Below are 22411 nucleotides of genomic sequence, written 5' to 3'. Positions count from 1 at the left end.
AATTAGTTATACATTGAGTGGCAGTATTAATTATACAGTGAGTGGCGGTATTAATTGCACAGTAAATTACGGTATTAATTGTACAGTGAGTGGCAGTATTAACCAGACAACAATCGAGTGTTAATTGACTAATAACCAACTGGGGAGTATATATCAAGTACTAGATTGATGTACTTTGTAGGTATTGTACAGCGGTCTAAAATTGGGGGAAAAAAATTTATGGTCTATTGTACGGGGTTTTTATACCTATTTTATGTCATTATTCATGAATTTGCTGGCAAGACTGCAATGGACTGTAACTTTTAGGGTACGTTCGTTGATCAAGGCCAAAAGTCACATGAAAAAACCCAAAATGACCAGACGTGTTTTCATATTAACTGTGTTCATTTTGGAAATTTTCAGGACGGCAGCCGGCATCGGCTTCTTGGTCAGTCTGGAAGACTAGTGATTTTGTTGTTTGTAAAGTACAACACAAAACAGCAAATCTTAGTCTCCAAACTGCCCTGGAAGATATCTTCGGAGAATACAAGATGGCGGACGGACGGATGGATCGACACAACATGGAGATTCCAAGCTACTGTATGAAGGCCGAAAAAAAAAAATCCATGCAAATTTTTATATTGAGCTACTCTTGGCAATTGTATTTGTGATCATTATTGGTCACTACGGTGGCCACCATGATGTAAGCCGATAGAAAAGTATTACATTTCTTTAGAAACAGCGCAGTATTTTTCACCAGGCTCCGTGTGTAGCCCCCGTTATGGCGGCCGGCTCTCTGTTTGTCTTCATTTTCAAACCCCCACTGGGAACGTGAGGCCTAGTCATGTCTGAAGGCCCAGTTTATAGACACCGCCAATACCAATGATAATTGTGTTGCCACAAGGGCCACGGCATCAACCGTCTAACACTTCGTGAAATGAAAACACTTGGCTATACCCTCAAATTTTTTTAATACCCCAAGGTACACTATCCTGACAGAGGCCGAATGGACACACATTTTGCGTTGGTTGGGCGAATACATTTACCGTATACACCTATAGCATTTCCACTCAACTATTTCGCTTCATACAGGCGGCCATATTTTAGTGCCTGTATTACGGCCGTCCAGCCCAGATATTGGCACCATAGATCCTGGGATTTGTCATCGGTATAAGGCCGTATTGTTACTATTATATTATTGTTTTGGCTATTGTTTCATGCAAGTCATTTAAATAAAGTTTTAAGAGTGTTTTTGTCGTATGGAGTTCTCTTTTCTTACAATATATATATATTATATATCTATATATATCGGAGTCCGCTTTATGGCCCTGTTGTATAGAGTCACTGTACCGACAGAGGTTGACGTGGCTCTACCTGTACGCCATACGCAACATGTTATATTATGGTGGTAATATTATCTACACACAGAACCTCAATGGACTCCATGCACAACTAGGCGTAAGGCTAGTTGTTACACAGCTATATTTTAACGCCATACTATATGGTAGAGTAAAAGGAGTTTCCCAGACTCAGCACCTCCACCGATCAGCTGCTTGCAGAGACCCCAGCCTCTTCACTACTTACCATACACAGCGCCACACCTTGTATAGTGGTTGTGCTTGGTATTGCAGCTCGGCCCTTTCACTTAAATAGGACTGAGCTGCAAACAGGACACATTACCAATGAATGTGACTTCCCATGGCCTGCAAAGTGGACGTAGTGCTGCTTACTGAAGCGCCACTGATCGGGGGGGGGGCCCAGGTATCAAACCCTTACTCATCTGATATTAAGGTCATCAATATTTTAGTCCGGGTAATCCCTTTAACTGGATCCCTTTGTGGCTCTTCTCTTCTGTGTACAGAGAGCTTTTACCATGTAAACACGCACACTAAATAATACGCTATATTGCTGATGATTAGAATCAATGACGACCATCGCCCCCAGTGGATTGTGTCGTGCAGCTGCTGAGGCATGGAGGAAAATCCCCGGCCGCCCTGTTTATTGTCTGTGACAGCCGACGTTTGGTTGTCAGTAAGTTTCTTCTCACAATGACTATTAGGATAAGGAGGTGATCTGTACTATCCTCTAGTCCCTGCCAAAGCTGTAGCTACAGTTCACGACTCAAGACTCCTTCCAGATTAGGCCCATTCATCCAGGACTAAACAGGAGCGGGATACCAATACACTGCATCGGCATCCCGTCGCGGCTAGCCGACGGCGGAAAAGGTTTGTGCCGTATACACTAGCCCTAAGAAAAATCGTTTTTGTTTCAATTGACCCCACTCTAGACAATCCTCTTGGTGCTTAACAGAGCAGACTTCAGGCTGACACATCTTACCTGCGCTGAGACATTGTGACAACTCATCAGTAGACATATTTGTACTGCCGAGATTTCACTCTAAGACCTGGTTCATATCTGCATTCGGTAGACCAGGGTTCAGGGACCCCCTTCCCAAATGGAATACCAAACGCATTAAAAAGCAGTGAGCAATGAAAGCACACGGACCCCATAGACTATAATGGGGTCCGTGTTTTTTCCACACAAAACATGCGGAGAGATAAGTGCTGCTTGAAGTAGTCTTCTCTCTGCGCGATTTATGCAGACACAGTACGAAAAACACACAGACCCCGTTATAGTCTATGGGGTCTGTGTGGTTTCTGAACAGAATACCAAAAGCAGATGTGAACCAGACCTCAGAGGACTGTCTAGACTGGATACAACTGTAGCAAACTCTCAGCTGTGAGTAGTAGTAGGGCTGGATGGATTTTCAGCCTCTGCACTTGTAAGGGTACCGTCACACGGCGTAGCGCGCTGCTCTTTTAGACACGTATCTGAGCGCGGCGCTTCAAAACAGAGCTCATTGATTTCAATTGGTGCCGATATACACACGCTATCCATTGAAATCAATAGGTAAAAAAAAGCCTCCAATTGATTTCAATGGGTAGCGCGCGTATATCGGCACCCATTGAAATCGATGGGCTCTGTTTTGAAGCACCGCGCTCGGACACGTGTATATGTGTCTAAAGGAGCAGCGCACGCTACGCCATGTGAAGGCACCCTAAGGGTCCCACTGACTTCAATGCTAGCAGAAAAAGGAACCCATTAAAGTCAATGGGAGGCTTTTTTTCAGCATTGAAATTCCACACCATTTTCCTCTATGTGAATGGACCCTAACTGAGAACCCCCCTCCCTGGCAGTCTGTGTGTAGCGCTATACTGACAGAGGAGGCATTCCTCACCAGCCAGCGATAGCGCTGAGAACCAGGCGTCCTGGTGGTAGCCAACATGCAAAACACCACAGGTCTTGAGAACGGCGGGGGTGTCTGTGGTGGCACACCCACCCATCAGTAAGTTACTTCCCCCAATCCTGTGGATAGTGGGTAACTTATTTTTCTATGCATATACTTACCTCGATAAAAGTCATCTTTGGTGCTCCCAGCATCTGCACAGTTCTTCTGAGTGAGGCCAGAGAAGTACATGTTGACTTCACAGAACATGCACCCAAAGTCCAGCGCATGCGCCCTGCAGACAAGGAGTAGTCCCCTAACTGCGAGGAGCACATCCACAGGGAGCGTAAAATTTTTTATAGGTTTATTGCAGGCACGGACGGCTTTACAACAGGACAATTCGGGACACTAAACCCCCTGTCCACAGGAACCCGTTGCTAGTTTAGTGTCCCAAATCGCCCTGACAGGTTCCTCCATCACCCACTGCACACAACCATTCCCCACCCCCACAGATGGACGCACACTGCATTTTGCCAAGATGCTTTTTAGTAACCATGACCTTACGCGCAAAGTCGAGAAAACACATGCGCAAACCGTTCCAGTTAACGTAACCAGAGGACATAATCTGAAGATTACCAGTCGCCCATATCCCCCCCTCCCCCACCCCGGATCTGAACAGCAGCTTTCATGTGCCCACCACCCGTGCCAGGTGGGACCGGTCCTGATCATCACGAGTCTGTGCGTAAGTTCAGGAAAAATAAAACATTTGGTTTATTGTTAAAATCAAATCTAATGAAAAATAAGACTCCGCATCGTTAGGTGATGAGGGGGTTAACTTTTTAAAGGGGGGCAAAAAAAAAAAAAAAACAGGGGGTGGGGCAAAAAAAATAATAAAAATAAAAAATCCTAGGCTGTTGGAGACTTCAAGATATCCGCTGAGCAAAGTCACGTGTAGATTAGTGAGTTAAATAATTCGGAGCGATCGGCTATGAGCAGGCTGCAGGGGCCGTCCTGTGTGAGCGGTGCCGAGAGGAACTGAAATTAGGGACAATGTACGGCTCACGCCCCCCCCCAGAGGGAGGAGGAGGTGAGGGAGATGAGACATGTACAGCACCACAGAGCGCCTCCCGTTGGTAGGAGACCCGGAACTGTCCAGTGTCAATAGCATGTAGGGTTAGGCCATTTCCCATGATGCTCAGCGGTCAGGACTAAGTACTAAGGGCCTGGATGGTTCTGTCAGGGTTTTGCGCATTTCTGTGGGTTTCCGCTTTGGCAGATGGCTCTGTTATTAAGAGGGCTGAGAGCCCAACAGTCTTTCGATGGCCGCGTTGATGTCGCCGCCTGTTGCTATGAGTGCTTGTAGGTTTGCTTCACGGTTGATAAAACCCATTGCGTTTAACTGGTCCAATTGGGACTGGAAGCGCACTTCTGGGGTCTGCCCCTGTATAGGGTAACAAAGAAATAAATAAAATTAGTCACCTCGAGACACACAAAATGCATGTGTTAGGGGGCGCCATAAAGCGCACAAATCGGGCTGTGATCACTGCTATGGGGAGGGTTACAGGTTCTTACCGGGGTGCTTCCTCCTGCTAGAAGCTGGATCATCTGCTGCATCATCTGTTGCTGAGCGCTGCTGGTGCCCCCTGCTGGAGAGGCACTGGTCGGTGTGGAGGGATTGTCAGGGGCTGTGCTTCCACTGGATGGTGGTGGCGGTGGCGGCATCCCGGGGATTCCAAGGGAACCAAGACTGGAAAAAAGAGAAAACTGAATGATGCTAAAAAGACGACAACTACAAACTGCGGGCAATGCATAATTCTATAGAATTTGCTCATAGGGAAGAGGAATCAAGGGGGGGCGCTGGTTACGGTCTGTAACTCAAGCTATAATACAGTGCTGTACCCGTAATTCTAATGTGTTGCTTGAAGTGGAAGGTCCTGGCAAGGCTCTAGATAGACGACGATCATGACAAGGCCCTGACAGGGCTCTACCTAGAAAGTTACCATAGTAAGGTCCAGGCAGGGCTCTACCCAGATATCTCCTAAGATCCACATATTGCTCTACCTAGATATAGACTATGAAATGTCCTGGCAGGGCAGAGCGCCTAGATATCTAGTAAGGTCCGCACATTGCTCTACCTAGATACCTACTAAGACAAGGTCCTGGCAGGGCTCTATGTAGAGCAAAGTTCATGGAACACGAGCACTTTAGAGACTCTTTGGAAACCCAGCGCCTTTATTATATAACCTGGAAATACCGCAATACCCGTTCTCCCTAACTGGCATGGTTTACTGAAAGCTTGTGTCTTCCTTACCCGGAGATGAGGCCGGGGGCCTCCGTCTGGAGAGTCTGAAGCCCCTGCTGTATCTGGAGGAGGGCTTGCATGGCTCGTGGGTTGGTCATTATAGAAAGAGATTCAGGATTCTGCATCTGGGGGGGTCACACAAGGGTGTAAGTGTCAGTAGCATACATCACATAGCGCTGCTTACAACACACATCCATTAGGGGGCACTGTTGTGCCATGTCAGAGAAAAAAGTGGACGAATAGGCAAACTGATGGACCCACTGTACAACAGGTTACACGGCGGTAATTTCAGACACCGTTGTCAAGCCGTTGGAATAACACCGAGCTGACAGCGGTGACGGAGGAGAACCAGCCCGGCATTGGTCCGGCCATGAAGCCTTACCTGCTGTAGGAAGACCGGCAGCTGGAGCCTGAGCTGTTCCTGGAGCTGGGGGTTACCAGAAAAAATTGGAATGTTTCCCATCATCTAGGGGGGGGAGGACACAGCCGGTCATTTACAGGTTAATAAAATGTGAGGAGACCTCTGCACTCTCAGGATTAGTGGGGGTCCCGGAGGTCAGATGCCCACCCATCATATATACCATTACTTTATAACCCTTTAATGTAGGTACAACGACAGCGAAGACCTAACTAATCAATAGACTATCAATGCCTAGAAGGGGAGGAGCTCTGTCTGTAATACACCCCCCCCCCAGTCAACCCCATAGACCAACCTGAGCAGCAAAGTCTGGATTTTGGGAGAGGGTCTGCATCATGGTGCGCATGTAGGGGGCAGAGATCATGCTCTGTATTAGCTGGGGGTTCTCGGAAATCTGCTGCAACAAGCCCTGCATTTCGGGACTGTTAAACATGCCTAAAACAGGAAAGAAAAAGAAAATCAATTAATAATAATAAAAACAAACATAATAATAATCTGCATGCGTGTTACATCATGGGAACGTCACTATGATAATGGCTTCTAGCACCATGGACAGCTCCAAGACTGTCAGAACGTGCCAGAAGACACTGACCAACTGACCAAGGCCTCAGGCATGCGAAGGATACCAGACCAGAAAATCCAGCCCATACATCATATGGATTGTCCAGTCTGGACGTCCCACGTCATAGGAAGGTATTAGACTGGGAGTTCCTGTCTGACCACAGCTTACCCGTCATATACTATATACAGGACTCCTGCCATTACAGATCACTATGATGGAAGGAGTCCAGGTCTCCAGAAGGAGTTTGGGCCAATGTATGGAGCAGGTTTCCCATTCCGGACTGCTGTGTGCATAGGACCTTGTTACAGCCGCCTACTCCAGCAGACAAGGCATTATCCCGCAACCTATATTTTTCTCCAAGTCCCCTGTAGGAATAGGGCGGTAGTGCACATGCATGACCACTGCTGAATTCTCAGTCGTGTCCTTTAACATGTGGATGGAGCTTGAACCTATAAAGTTATCCTGAGATGACATCATATCATGTGGGGTAATGTGGGAGCGGGGACAGAGGAGGGTTAAGGGTTTACGTTAGACATTGTGATAAGCTTGTCTGATAAGATGCGTCTTTAGTTTGCGTTTGAAACTGTAGAAATTGGGAGTTAATCTGATTGTCCGGGGTAGAGCATTCCAGAGAAGTGGTGCAGCTCGGGAGAAGTCTTGTATACGAGCGTGGGAGGTTCTGATAATAGAGGATGTAAGTGTTAGGTCATTGAGTGAGCGGAGAGCGCGGGTTGGGCGATAGACAGAGATGAGGGAGGAAATGTAGGGAGGTGCGGCATTATGGAGAGCCTTGTGGAGGAGGGGGATAACTTTATATTTTATTCTATAATGAATAGGCAGCCAATGTAGTGACTGGCACAGACCGGAGGCATCGCTGTAGCGTCTAGCCTGATAGATGAGCCTGGCCGCTGCATTCAGAATAGATTGTAGAGGGGAGAGTTTAGTGAGGAGAAGACTGATTAGTAAGGAGTTACAGTAGTCAAGGCGAGAATGAATCAGAGAGACAATAAGTGTCTTTAGTGTATCTCTGGTAAGGAAAGGGCGTATTCTGGAGATGTTTTTGAGGTGGAGGTGACATGAACGTGCGAGTGATTCAATATGAGGGGTGAAGGAAAGGTCTGCGTCAAACATGACCCCGAGGCAGCGGGCCTGCTGCCTAGGAGTTATAGTAAGGCCTGAGACTGCAATGGATATATCAGGGACAGATCTATTAGATGGTATAGTGTTGTATTGTGTATTGTATAGTGGTTGTGTTTGGTATTGCAGCTCAGCCCAATTTAACTGCCTGAGAAGAAGGGAGGGGAACTCAGACACTAAAACCCCCATTATCTAGAGCATAGGCAATAACTATCGGATCAGTAGGGGGCCGATGGATGGGACCCCCACCAATCAGGAGTCATGGGGTCCCATTCTCCAGTCTAAATGGAGAGACAAGATGTTGACTTGTCTGGCGGGCTGCCGGAAATAGCCAAGCTCTCTACTGTGGCCGCTCCATTCAGAAAAGGGGAACGGGAACCCCCTTCTTGTGATTGGTGGGGTCCAAAAAGTCAGAGAGTTGTCGCCCTATCCCTTTAAGTAGAAAAAAAAGAGAGCGAGAACACATTGTCAGACGTGACATGAAGGAGAGCACAGAATATCTATGGAGCTCATACCTGTGCCCAGATTGGCAGCGTTGATGCCGAATGGGTTGGATACAGTAGGGGCGGCCTGGCTGGTGGTGGTGCCGCTGTTGCCCTCAGTGGTGGGGGGCTGACTCTGTGGGGACGAAGGATTCCAGGGGTTCGGAAGAGGCTCGCGGTTCTCTGTGCGTAATGGCTGAGAGGCTGAACCCTCGGAGCCCCCCGTCGAGGAAAATGGGTTGTTGCCAAACTGGAGAGAGAAAAGGAAGAGGTCATGAGGTCAGAGAATACCCCAACCACTTATCTGTCCTACCTGACCCCCGGCCCTGAAGCATCATGGGAAATGGTCAGGACTAGAGAGTGTATAGTATAAGAGAAGCTTTAGTCTGCCCTCTTCTGGTGGGCTGGTAAAGTGCACCTTACCTGTTCCCTGGCCGCACTGAACATTGGCTCCTGGATGTCCGTGTACATGCGCCGTAAAGCGTTATACCCCCCAGGAATGCTTTCCAGGTTACTCAGAGCGCGGTCCTGGTTCCTCATCATTTCCTGCATCATGGCGGGGTTACGGGCCAGCTCCATAGTCTGAAATACCACGGCAGGAAGTCAACGGGCGTACGAAGGCAACGGTGTATATAATGTGAGACGCCGATAGCGCCACCTACCTGTCTCATGAGCTCCGGGTTGTTCAGCATGTGACTGATCTCGGGGTTCCTCTCCATTAGCTGTTGCATCTGTGGATTGGCCATGATCATCTGCCTCATGAGGTCCGGGTTAGACATCATGTTCTGCACCAGCGGGTTCTCCATGATCTGGGATAACATCTCCGGGTTGGACATCAGCTGGCGCTGCATCTGCTGCTGGAGCTCCATGAAGTTGGCAGAGCCCATGCCCAGGTTGCCCAAACCAGAGAGGCCTCCGAAGCCAGCTGGGAAAGAACATACAATGTGATCCAACATGGCAGGAACAGGAAGCTGTGAGGGACGTATTAAAGGGGTTTTCCAGGCCTTATGACAGGTCATCGTCTGACACCCAGGTCCTGGCCAATCAGCTGTTGGAAGAGACTGCAAGGTTCAGATGAGCGCTGCTGTCTCTTCACTACTTAAGTACAGCGCCGCACATCATACAGTGGCTGTGTTTGGTATTGCAGCTCAGCCCATTCACTTAAAGGGATCCTATCATTAAAACACTTTTTTTTTTTCTGACCAACACGTAGGAATAGCTTTAAGAGAGGCTATTCTTCTCCTACCTTTAGATGTCCTCTCCAGCCCGCCATTCGGTAGAAATCCTGGATTTTATCGGTATGCAAATGAGTTCTCTCGCAGCACTGGAGGCGTCCCCAATGCTGCGAGAGAACTCTCCAGCGCCGCCTCCATCTTCTTCTGGAACGGCCTCTCCCTGTGTCATCTTCTGTCCTGGGCTTTAATCTTCTAGGCCTTGGGCAGAGCAGACTGTGAATGCCCGTGGCCATAAGATAATAGCCAATTACTCAGTAAGCTGGTGTAAGCGGCCATTTTCTTGTGGCCCGGGTATACGCAGTCAGCTCTGCCCGAGGCTTAGAAGATTGAAACCCAGGACGGAAGACGACGCAGGGAGAGGCCGTTACAGAAGAAGATGGAGACGTCGCTGGAGAGTTCTCTGGCAGCAGTGGGGACGCCCCCAGTGCTGCGAGAGAACTCATTTGCATACCGAATGAAAGCCCAGATTTCAGCTGAACGGCGGCGCAGAGAAGACATCTAAAGGTAGGAGAAGAATAGCCTTTATTAAGGCTATTCCTATGTGTTAGTCATAAAAAAAGGGAATCCAATGATAGGATCCCTTTAATAAGTACAGCGCCATGCATCATATAGTGGCTGCGCTTGGTATTGCAGCTCAGCCCATTCACTTAATTGGGACTGAGTGTCAAACTGGCCCTGTAACATTACCTGGCCTGGGGAGCCCTGGGGGGGGGGTCAGATCCCCACTGATCTACCTTAAGAAAAAGTCATCATTTACCAAGTCCCAGGAAAACAGTGTAAGGTAGGGGGTCATACTTACATAGGATGTTAGGAGAGGCAGCCCTGTCAGGGGGGCTTGTGCCAGTCCCCCTGGTGGTGCCACCAGAGCTGTCAGGGGTCGTGGTAGCTGAGGGGTTAGACTGTGAGGGCGAGGCGGCATTTGCTGTGGGTGACGAGGATGCAGTAGAGGCAGCGACGGCGGCGGCGGTCGCGGCAGCAGAAGGAGACATGGCGGATGGATCCTGTGACCTAAACAGACAAGAACATTAGGATTTCAGGTTATATTCCAAGGATCGGCCTGCCCGCTATTGGCAAACTACAACTCCCAGCATGCTCGGATGTTCTTGGAAATCCCATGAAAGTGAACCGAGCATGCTGGGAGTTGTAGTTTTACAGCAGGTTGCCGAGCCCTGTTATACCCTTAAGCTCTTCGATAACATCCCCACTCACTTCTGCGCCGTCTTGATGACCAGATGTACGGTGAGGCCATCTTTGATGCCGTGTTGGTTCAGCGTGTCGCCATCTTTCAAGATCTTCCCCGCGAAGATCAGTACCAGCTGATCCTTCTTGGCTTTAAACCTCCTGGAAATCTCCTCCTTGAACTGTAGGGTTAAAAGGGACAAGAGTCAGGGAGCGGCGGCGCCAGGTCTGTAAGTACTGTGGCAATCGTCAAGGGGTTAATTAACGAAGACGTTCCCAGCGAGACGGGGTTAACACAATGCAAACACCATGTCAGCTGCTGCCTGGATGGGAGGCGACGGTTACAACACGGCTGTGTCACAGGGCGACTGGCAAGATCCACAGAGACTGGCGCTGACACACTGGCACAAAGGCAGCCATTGCTACAGACGTGGCAGTATACAGAACAGGCAACTAGCATAGGGGGAATAGACTGCCGCTCAGGAGCCTTGGGAAGCAGAGTAGTCACAGCACACGTCCGAGCTCTTAAAGGGGCTGTCCCGTGCTCATACACGACGGTATTGTAGATAATAGAGGAGGGGTCCTCATCTTGGTTATCTAGAGGGTCTCTCTGTGGTGTCCTGAATTACACTGAGGTGAATGGAGACTGTGCAATGCTTCACTTTCCCTGTGGTGGCGCTGCAGGGGACTCTTACTACTAGGTTTCCCCACACATTAGATCTTAGAGACCCTTCTGACAAGTAAGCAGAGGACCCCTTTAAGACTGGGTATCTACAGACCCTTCCTAAGTAATTTCATTGAAGGGGATGTCCAGTTTTACTTGCGTCCTCAAGTGACCTGGGGATTCTAGGCCAGTGCTGGCCGTGGGTCACATGATCAGAACATCACCCGATCACCGGGTCACTCCACCTCCCCCGATCACCGGGTCACTCCACCTCCCCCGATCACCGGGTCACTCCACCTCCCCCAATCACCGGGTCACTCCACCTCCCCCCTCCTCTCCCAGCCCCCACCGCAAAGGCAACTAGTAGTAAAAATGGGAGAAGAGGGAGGAGGCAGTGACTCCCAGGGCAAAGAGGAAAAACAACCCTGTAGGAAGTAAAATGAATCCCTTTAAGAGGAGGAGGTAAAGTAGCGACCATTGATTTCCCCCAGGAAATGGTACATTCCTGATACATCTCACAGCTGAGGGTTTGTTACAATCTGCACTCCTGTCTGAGGCCCGGTGGACATCCAGATCCCGGATCGGAAACCTATATGCTTGCAGGACTTTTCTCTCTGCATGTTTCGCTGGAAACCACACAGACCCCATTACAGTCTATAGGGTCCATGTGGTTTCCTTAGGTAACCACATTTTAATGCGTATAGGTTTCCAATCGGGGGTCTCCAAACGAGATGTGAACCGCTAGAAAATTCCGCTAGTGGACAAAAGAAAGCTAGCGGCGCCCACTGAAGTCAATGGGAGGAATTTTTTTTCCAGCGTGGAAAATTCAGCACCAAATAAAGCGCCATTTTCCTCCGTATAGTCCTGATGGGAATACTGACCAGATCAGCAGTGTGAGAACTGGCCAGACTAGAAACAACTGTGACAAACCCTCAGCTGTGACAAGTATGTGGTCAGGACCGATTCTCAACCTGTTGCTGGAAACAAGAAAGTTTACTGACAGCAAGAAGAGACCCGGAAAATAGTGAAGAAACGGAAATATCCAGAATACAAACTACAGGAGACGGCAAGACCCGAAACCAGACGAGACAACACCAAGACCTGGAGCAAGAGAGTGCTGGGGAGTCAGAGTGACCAGCAACAGAGTTACATCCTGTATTATACTCCAGAGCTGCACTCACTATTCTGCTGGTACAGTCACTGTGTATATACATTACATTACTTATCCTGTATTATACTCCAGAGCTGCGCTCACTATTCTGCTGGTACAGTCACTGTGTACATACATTACATTACTTATCCTGTATTATACTCCAGAGCTGCACTCACTATTCTGCTGGTACAGTCACTGTGTACATACATTACATTACTTATCCTGTATTATACTCCAGAGCTGCGCTCACTATTCTGCTGGTACAGTCACTGTGTACATACATTACATTACTTATCCTGTATTATACTCCAGAGCTGCGCTCACTATTCTGCTGGTACAGTCACTGTGTACATACATTACATTACTTATCCTGTATTATACTCCAGAGCTGCGCTCACTATTCTGCTGGTACAGTCACTGTGTACATACATTACATTACTTATCCTGTATTATACTCCAGAGCTGCGCTCACTATTCTGCTGGTACAGTCACTGTGTACATACATCACATTACTTATCCTGTATTATACTCCAGAGCTGCGCTCACTATTCTGCTGGTGCAGTCACGGTGTATATACATTACTTATCCTGTATTATACTCCAGAGCTGCGCTCACTATTCTGCTGGTACAGTCACTGTGTACATACATTACATTACTTATCCTGTATTATACTCCAGAGCTGCGCTCACTATTCTGCTGGTGCAGTCACTGTGTACATACAATACTTATCCTGTATTATACTCCAGAGCTGCGCTCACTATTCTGCTGGACAGTCACTGTGTACATACATTACATTACTTATCCTGTATTATACCCCAGAGCTGCGCTCACTATTCTGCTGGTACAGTCACTGTGTACATACATTACATTACTTATCCTGTATTATACTCCAGTGCTGCACTCACTATTCTGCTGGTGCAGTCACTGTGTACATACATTACATTACTTATCCTGTATTATACTCCAGAGCTGCGCTCACTATTCTGCTGGTACAGTCACTGTGTACATACATTACATTACTTATCCTGTATTATACTCCAGAGCTGTGCTCACTATTCTGCTGGTACAGTCACTGTGTACATACATTACATTACTTATCCTGTATTATACTCCAGAGCTGCGCTCACTATTCTGCTGGTACAGTCACTGTGTACATACATTACATTACTTATCCTGTATTATACTCCAGAGCTGCGCTCACTATTCTGCTGGTACAGTCACTGTGTACATACATTACATTACTTATCCTGTATTATACTCCAGAGCAGCACTCACTATTCTGCTGGTACAGTCACTGTGTACATACATTACATTACTTATCCTGTATTATACTCCAGAGCTGCGCTCACTATTCTGCTGGTACAGTCACTGTGTACATACATTACATTATTTATCCTGTATTATACTCCAGAGCAGCACTCACTATTCTGCTGGTACAGTCACTGTGTACATACATTACATTACTTATCCTGTATTATACTCCAGAGCTGCACTCACTATTCTGCTGGTGCAGTCACTGTGTACACACATTACATTACTTATCCTGTATTATACTCCAGAGCTGCACTCACTATTCTGCTGGTACAGTCACTGTGTACATACATTACATTATTTATCCTGTATTATACTCCAGAGCAGCACTCACTATTCTGCTGGTACAGTCACTGTGTACATACATTACATTACTTATCCTGTATTATACTCCAGAGCTGCGCTCACTATTCTGCTGGTGCAGTTACTGTGTACATACATTACATTACTTATCCTGTATTATACTCCAGAGCTGTGCTCACTATTCTGCTGGTGCAGTCACTGTGTACATACATTACATTACTTATCCTGTATTATACTCCAGAGCTGTGCTCACTATTCTGCTGGTACAGTCACTGTGTACATACATTACATTACTTATCCTGTATTATACTCCAGAGCTGCGCTCACTATACTGCTGGTACAGTCACTGTGTACATACATTACATTACTTATCCTGTATTATACTCCAGAGCTGCACTCACTATTCTGCTGGTACAGTCACTGTGTATATACATTACATTACTTATCCTGTATTATACTCCAGAGCTGCGCTCACTATTCTGCTGGTACAATCACTGTGTACATACATTACATTACTTATTCTGTATTATACTCCAGAGCTGCGCTCACTATTCTGCTGGTGCAGTCACTGTGTACATACATTACATTACTTATCCTGTATTATACTCCAGAGCTGCGCTCACTATACTGCTGGTACAGTCACGGTGTACATACATTACATTACTTATCCTGTATTATACTCCAGAGCTGCGCTCACTATTCTGCTGGTACAGTCACTGTGTACATACATTACTTATCCTGTATTATACTCCAGAGCTGCGCTCACTATTCTGCTGGTACAGTCACTGTGTACATACATTACATTACTTATCCTGTATTATACTCCAGAGCTGCGCTCACTATACTGCTGGTACAGTCACTGTGTATATACATTACATTACTTATCCTGTATTATACTCCAGAGCTGCGCTCACTATTCTGCTGGTACAGTCACTGTGTACATACATTACATTACTTATCCTGTATTATACTCCAGAGCTGCGCTCACTATTCTGCTGGTGCAGTCACTGTGTACATACATTACATTACTTATCCTGTATTATACCCCAGAGCTGCGCTCACTATTCTGCCGGTACAGTCACTGTGTACATACATTACATTACTTATCCTGTATTATACTCCAGAGCTGTGCTCACTATTCTGCTGGTACAGTCACTGTGTACATACATTACATTACTTATCCTGTATTATACTCCAGAGCTGCGCTCACTATTCTGCTGGTACAGTCACTGTGTACATACATTACTTATCCTGTATTATACTCCAGAGCTGCACTCACTATTCTGCTGGTACAGTCACTGTGTACATACATTACATTACTTATCCTGTATTATACTCCAGAGCTGCACTCACTATTCTGCTGGTACAGTCACTGTGTACATACATTACATTACTTATCCTGTATTATACTCCAGAGCTGCGCTCACTATTCTGCTGGTACAGTCACTGTGTACATACATTACATTATTTATCCTGTATTATACTCCAGAGCAGCACTCACTATTCTGCTGGTACAGTCACTGTGTACATACATTACATTACTTATCCTGTATTATACTCCAGAGCTGCGCTCACTATTCTGCTGGACAGTCACTGTGTACATACATTACATTACTTATCCTGTATTATACCCCAGAGCTGCGCTCACTATTCTGCTGGTACAGTCACTGTGTAGATACATTACATTACTTATCCTGTATTATACTCCAGAGCTGCGCTCACTATTCTGCTGGTGCAGTCACTGTGTACATACATTACATTACTTATCCTGTATTATACTCCAGAGCTGCACTCACTATTCTGCTGGTACAGTCACTGTGTACATACATTACATTACTTATCCTGTATTATACTCCAGAGCTGCGCTCACTATTCTGCTGGTACAGTCACTGTGTACATACATTACATTACTTATCCTGTATTATACTCCAGAGCTGTGCTCACTATTCTGCTGGTACAGTCACTGTGTACATACATTACATTACTTATCCTGTATTATACTCCAGAGCTGCGCTCACTATTCTGCTGGTACAGTCACTGTGTACATACATTACATTACTTATCCTGTATTATACTCCAGAGCTGCACTCACTATTCTGCTGGTACAGTCACTGTGTACATACATTACATTACTTATCCTGTATTATACTCCAGAGCTGCGCTCACTATTCTGCTGGTACAGTCACTGTGTACATACATTACATTACTTATCCTGTACTGATCCTGAGTTACATCCTGTATTATACTCCAGAGCTGCACTCACTATTCTGCTGGTGCAGTCACTGTGTACATACATTACATTACTTATCCTGTATTATACTCCAGAGCTGCGCTCACTATTCTGCTGGTGCAGTCACTGTGTACATACATTACTTATCCTGTATTATACCCCAGAGCTGCACTCACTATTCTGCTGGTGCAGTCAGTGTGTACATACATTACATTACTTAACCTGTATTATACTCCAGAGCTGCGCTCACTATTCTGCTGGTGCAGTCACTGTGTACATACATTACATTACTTATCCTGTATTATACTCCAGAGCTGCACTCACTATTCTGCTGGTGCAGTCACTGTGTACATACATTACATTACTTATCCTGTATTATACTCCAGAGCTGCGCTCACTATTCTGCTGGTGCAGTCAGTGTGTACATACATTACATTACTTATCCTGTATTATACTCCAGAGCTGCGCTCACTATTCTGCTGGTGCAGTCACTGTGTACATACATTACATTACTTATCCTGTATTATACTCCAGAGCTGCACTCACTATTCTGCTGGTGCAGTCACTGTGTACATACATTACATTACTTATCCTGTATTATACTCCAGAGCTGCGCTCACTATTCTGCTGGTGCAGTCACTGTGTACATACATTACATTACTTATCCTATATTATACTCCAGAGCTGCACTCACTATTCTTCTGGTGCAGTCACTGTGTACATACATTACATTACTTATCCTGTATTATACTCCAGAGCTGCGCTCACTATTCTGCTGGTACAGTCACTGTGTACATACATTACATATCCTGTATTATACTCCAGAGCTGCGCTCACTATTCTGCTGGTACAGTCACTGTGTACATACATTACATTACTTATCCTGTATTATACTCCAGAGCTGCGCTCACTATTCTGCTGGTACAGTCACTGTGTACATACATTACATTACTTATCCTGTATTATACTCCAGAGCTGCGCTCACTATTCTGCTGGTACAGTCACTGTGTACATACATTACATTACTTATCCTGTATTATACTCCAGAGCTGCGCTCACTATTCTGCTGGTACAGTCACTGTGTACATACATTACCTTACTTATCCTGTATTATACCCCAGAGCTGCGCTCACTATTCTGCTGGTACAGTCACTGTGTACATACATTACATTACTTATCCTGTATTATACTCCAGAGCTGCGCTCATTATTCTGCTGGTACAGTCACTGTGTACATACATTACTTATCCTGTATTATACTCCAGAGCTGCACTCACTATTCTGCTGGTGCAGTCACTGTGTACATACATTACATTACTTATCCTGTATTATACTCCAGAGCTGCGCTCACTATTCTGCTGGTACAGTCACTGTGTACATACATTACATTACTTATCCTGTATTATACTCCAGAGCTGCGCTCACTATTCTGCTGGTACAGTCACTGTGTACATACATTACATTACTTATCCTGTATTATACTCCAGAGCTGCACTCACTATTCTGCTGGTGCAGTCACTGTGTACATACATTACATTACTTATCCTGTATTATACTCCAGAGCTGCGCTCACTATTCTGCCCCCTATAGACAGCCTATTAGTACTGATGTTGCTTCTGCCATATTCCCCCCTTCTCCCTAATGATGAGGCGGTACCGCACAGTGAGCACAGTCACTAGCTGCCACTCTCCCCATGCCGCTCCTGCGCTCACCTCCCGCACACACGCCGTCTCTCCGATCACAATCTCCTCCTTGTCCTTGGGTGTCTTGACAGTGACCCGGATAAGGCCTTTACCAGGCGCCTGGCCGGGGTTACCGGAGGCCGCACCGTCAGCGCCGCTCTCCGCCATCTTCTTTGCACCCGCCCACCCCGAGGAGGAGCAGAAAAGGGGGCCGTGTAGCCGGCTGAAGCGACTCAGGACCTCCGCGCTTTGTTTCGGCTGTAAAGACTCTTCAGCGACCTCATGCGTCGCGGGGGACCCAGTACAGGTGTTGGTGCTGCGTCATTCCAAACCGTCACCTGACCCGATTCCACCAACCATTGCGCGGCTCGTTGGAACGCAATAACAGCCAGAACCAATCATACGCCGCTGAGAATGCGAAACGAGTCTTGACACGCAATGTGCGTTCCAACGGAAGCCTCTGACGAGTTATTTTCTTATTTTTGTCTCATATTGATATTATTATCGTGTCTTTTCCGTTGTTTCTATCCGTTTTGTCTTCCTTAACGTCCGTTTTTCTATTTCGAGCATCTCCTTATTTCTTAGGTTTTTCACTTCCCCGTGTTTGGACTGCATTTCCCGTCGTGCAGTGCGCGGGTGGGGTTTCTCTGATCACATGACCAGTGCTTGTGACTACAGGAGGGACCGTGTGGACTGTCTGCAGGAGGATTATTATGTTGCGGCCCAAAGCTCTGACCCAGGTGCTGAGCCAGGCCAACACTGGGGGTGTCCAGAGCACACTGTGAGTATGAAGCCCCCGCCCAGGCCCAGCTGCAAGGCCCATTTCTGCTTGTGCAGCCATGTAATAGATATTGCAGGAAGTGTCTTGTGCACTGGAGAATACCTTCCCCCACATGTTCTCTTCTATATAACTTCCCTCTTGATAATCCGCTGCTAATTTCCTATGCGTATTCACGCTTGTTCACATTAACCGTTTCACTCTGGTCAGTTTTTATCTGGATCGTGCGTGTCCCTTTAAATCCATATATGGCCGCCATGAGGATACTGAAGTCTTTGTTTCCCCCCCTGCAGGCTCCTGAACAATGAAGGCTCTCTACTTGCATATTCTGGCTATGGTGACACAGATGCCCGAGTTACAGCTGCTATTGCTAGCAACATTTGGGCTGCCTATGATAAAAACGGACATCAGGCATTCAACGAGGACAATCTTAAATTCATCCTTATGGACTGTATGGTAGGTCGGGGTAAAGGGGCGTGTAAGCGCTGATATTGGGTAGGGGTAATGCTAGAATGGGGGTGAATTTCCCTATGGTGGGACTATTACAGGATTATCTTATTGTAGGAGTAAATTCTCCCTGACTATAGGTGGCGCTATCTCATCTCTGGCAGATGGTCACAGCTTAAACACCACAGCGTGGCCTCTATTAAATGTACCCCTAACCCGCCTGGTTAGACGGAGACCTAGGACATGGTAAAGGGTACAACGCCAGGTACCGGCCCCACATGGGGCAGGAAGAACCTACATCTAACCACTCCAATCTCACAGCTATACATAGGGCATGAAGAGATGCCAACGTATGCCCAGTGTGAAGCTGCAGCCATCTAATGCCCAATAGTGTTGAGTCCTGTTTCTTAGGATAGGACCAGAGCCTGATCAGTATTGGCAGCCTCCCACACACAATGCAGTTATGTCTTTCTACTTCCAGGAGGGTGTGCCCGGATGACCCCTTTAAAGGGATCCTATCATTAAAACTCAAATTTTTGTTCGTAACACATAGGAATAGCCTTAAGAAAGTCTATTCTTCTCCTACCTTTAGATGTCTTCTCTGCCGTTCGGTAGAAATCCCGGTTTTTGTCGGTATGCAAATGAGTTCCCTCGCAGCACTGGGGGCGGGCCCCAGCGCTAAACAGCGCCGCCTCCATCTTCTTCAGGAATGGGTTCTCTTCAAGTCTTCTTCTGTCACTGGCTTCAAACTTTCTGGCCTCAGGCAGTCACCTGCCGGCCACAAGAAAATGGCCGCTTACAATACCGTATAAGCGGCCATTTTCTTGTAGCATGCGCAGTCAGCTCTGCCCAAGGCCTAGAAGTTTTAAGTCAACCCCCGGAAGACGACGCGTGAAGATGGAGGCGGCACTGGAGAGTTCTCTCGCAGCATTGAGGACGCCCCTAGTGCTGTTTGAGCGATGGGGCCCGCCCCCTAGTGCTGCGAGAGAACTCCTTTGCATACCGACGAAAACTGGATTATATACCGAATGGCGGCGCGGAGAAGACATCTAAAGGTAGGAGAAGAATAGCCTTTCTTAAGGCTATTCCTAGGTGTTAGGGACAAAAAAAATGAGTTTTAATGATGGGATCCCTTTAAAGACAAAATGCCTATTAACTTTTTTTTTTGGGGGGGGGGGCTTAGTAATTGATGACCTATTATGAGGATAGGTTGTCAATTGAAGATCGGGGAGGGGGTCCAACCCACAGAGCACCTTCTGATCAGCACCCTAAGTACTGCCAACACTTCACAGGCCATGTGACGTCACATTTATTAGTCACATGACCCGTTTGCGGCTCAGTCCCTTTCACATGAATAGGGCTGAGCTCTTATGCCGAGCGCAGCCACTCTATAATGTACAGCGCTGTGCTTGGTAAGTACTGAGGAGTGTGTAGCGCTCACTGGACAGCTGCCGCCTCTTCATACAGCATATAGATGGGGGGCGCTGATGGATCCTCAATTCATGACCCATCCAAAGCCTGAAAAACCCCTTTATGTTGACTTTTGAAATAGATGAAGGGTCGTGATCGTGATATCCCCCTCTACAGGGGATAGGAAGTAGTGCACGGTGACCAGTCAGGTAAATGGGTCTGGTGATATGGAGCGTGCACTATACAAGAGCTATAGGTGCCCGTATGCCAATTGACCCACAGGACAAGGCTCATAATGTACTCAAAGAAGTAAAGACATGAGGCGGTACATGAAGGGTTACTGAGCGTGCAGCAGGGGATCCGGAGAATCTGACAAATAGAAATGGATTTATAACGTGCATGACCCATTTCCAGCTGTAGGGGGAGCCCTAGCTGTAATTACAATAAAATACGGTATTTCTTTGCTGGTGATGCGGTCGGATCTCTCAGTAGTGAAATGCCGGAACGTCTTTTTCGTGATAAGGACCGCAGCAGTCTCTGTACTTGCTTCCCTGTTAACCCTTTGTTTTGTTACTTCCTCATTAGGAAGGTCGCGTCGCGATTACAAGAGTGTCAAACCTGCTGCTGTGCATGTATGCCAAAGAGACTGTCGGATTTGGCATGTTGAAAGCAAAGGTAAGTGAAAGTCCTCTCCTCCTACCCCCTTAGGATACGTGATCAGGGCCGGTCTGACACCCCTAACCCCTCCTCTCTGAATACCAAGCACAGCGCCGTACTTTATATAGTGGCTGTGGCCGGTACTGCAGCTCTGCCCCATTCCTTTGTAAGGGGCTGAGCTGCTGCACCATGTGATTAATGAATGTGACTTCATATAATACAGCTGATCTGTGGGGGTGCCAGGTGTCAGAGTGCCACTGATCATATATTTCTAACCTGATCCTTGTTGTCTCCTAGGCCCAGGCCTTAGTGCAGTACCTTGAGGAGCCTCTGAACCAAGTTTCTGCGTGTTGAGCCCTCCAGGAGCAGCCTGGGACTGATGTGGACTGTTCTCGGCAGACGCCGGTCTCCATCCCTGATGCCTTGTTGTGACAGCCGCTTCTGCCGGTCTCCGCCTGACCCTCCCACGTTCCCGTCTTGTTCTAGAATGATATATTTCCTGTATTTTTCCTGTACAGTCGTCCAATTAAAGGATGTATAGGGGTCACCAGCCGGAGCCCAGATATTACTTTTACACAGCGCCTTCTATTTGAGATTATCTATGAGAATTAGTCAGCGACTAAATTTAACATATTAAATGATATAACGTTCTTAAGGTGCAGCGATGGGAAGTGATCGAGCGTCTCAGCTCAGTGCTTCCCCCTGCTGGCGATACTGAGCTATTGAGTGAATGAATTGGCAGCACACAGGACCTCCTTCTTGTTCTCAGACACCCATCGTGTTGATTTTTGGGGCATCCCCTTTAAAGGGACCCTATCATTAAAACTCATTTTTTTCTGGGTACTACGTCGGAATAGCCTTAAGAAAGACTATTCTTCTCCTACCTTTAGATCTCTTCTCCGCCGCGCCATTCAGTATATAATCCGGTTTTTGTCGGTATGCAATTGAGTTCTCTCGCAGCACTGGGGGCGGGCTCCAGCACTCAAACAGCACTGGGGGCGTTCCCAATGCTGCGAGAGAACACTCCAGCAACGCTTCCATCTTCTTCAGGAATGGGGTATTCATCCGGCAGTGGCTTTAAACTTCTAGGCCTCGGGCAGCCGACTTCGCGTGCCTGCTGGCCACAAGAAAATGACTGCTTACGATACTGTGTAAGCGGCCATTTTCTTGTGGCCGGCGGACATGTGCAGTTGGCTTTGCCCGAGGCCTAGAAGTTTAAAGCCAACCCCCAGAAGAAGACCTGTTCTTGAAGAAGAT

The 22411-nt window shown here is 47.1% G+C and overlaps 2 protein-coding genes across 2 annotated transcripts; one reads left to right on the top strand and one right to left on the bottom strand.

Moving 5' to 3' along the window:
* Window positions 1-3952: 3952 nt before the first annotated feature.
* On the bottom strand, window positions 3953-18094 carry UBQLN4 (ubiquilin 4). Its single transcript, XM_075283191.1, has 11 exons — window positions 17893-18094; window positions 10551-10702; window positions 10141-10349; window positions 8769-9031; window positions 8530-8688; window positions 8140-8356; window positions 6221-6360; window positions 5890-5973; window positions 5517-5632; window positions 4778-4952; window positions 3953-4646 (listed from the first exon to the last, which is right to left on the bottom strand). Exons 1-11 carry the CDS (start codon window positions 18028-18030, stop codon window positions 4494-4496), a joined length of 1806 nt encoding a protein of 601 aa, XP_075139292.1. The 5' UTR covers window positions 18031-18094; the 3' UTR covers window positions 3953-4493.
* A 415-nt stretch (window positions 18095-18509) lies between these two features.
* LAMTOR2 (late endosomal/lysosomal adaptor, MAPK and MTOR activator 2) lies at window positions 18510-22108 on the top strand. Its single transcript, XM_075283190.1, has 4 exons — window positions 18510-18643; window positions 18934-19096; window positions 21083-21172; window positions 21452-22108. Exons 1-4 carry the CDS (start codon window positions 18576-18578, stop codon window positions 21506-21508), a joined length of 378 nt encoding a protein of 125 aa, XP_075139291.1. The 5' UTR covers window positions 18510-18575; the 3' UTR covers window positions 21509-22108.
* Window positions 22109-22411: the final 303 nt, after the last annotated feature.

This window comes from Leptodactylus fuscus, chromosome 7, assembly GCF_031893055.1.
Source record: "Leptodactylus fuscus isolate aLepFus1 chromosome 7, aLepFus1.hap2, whole genome shotgun sequence".
Lineage (NCBI taxonomy): Eukaryota > Metazoa > Chordata > Amphibia > Anura > Leptodactylidae > Leptodactylus > Leptodactylus fuscus.
The sequence above is the reverse complement of the archived record's forward strand: the minus strand, read 5'-3'. Positions and strand labels throughout refer to the sequence as shown.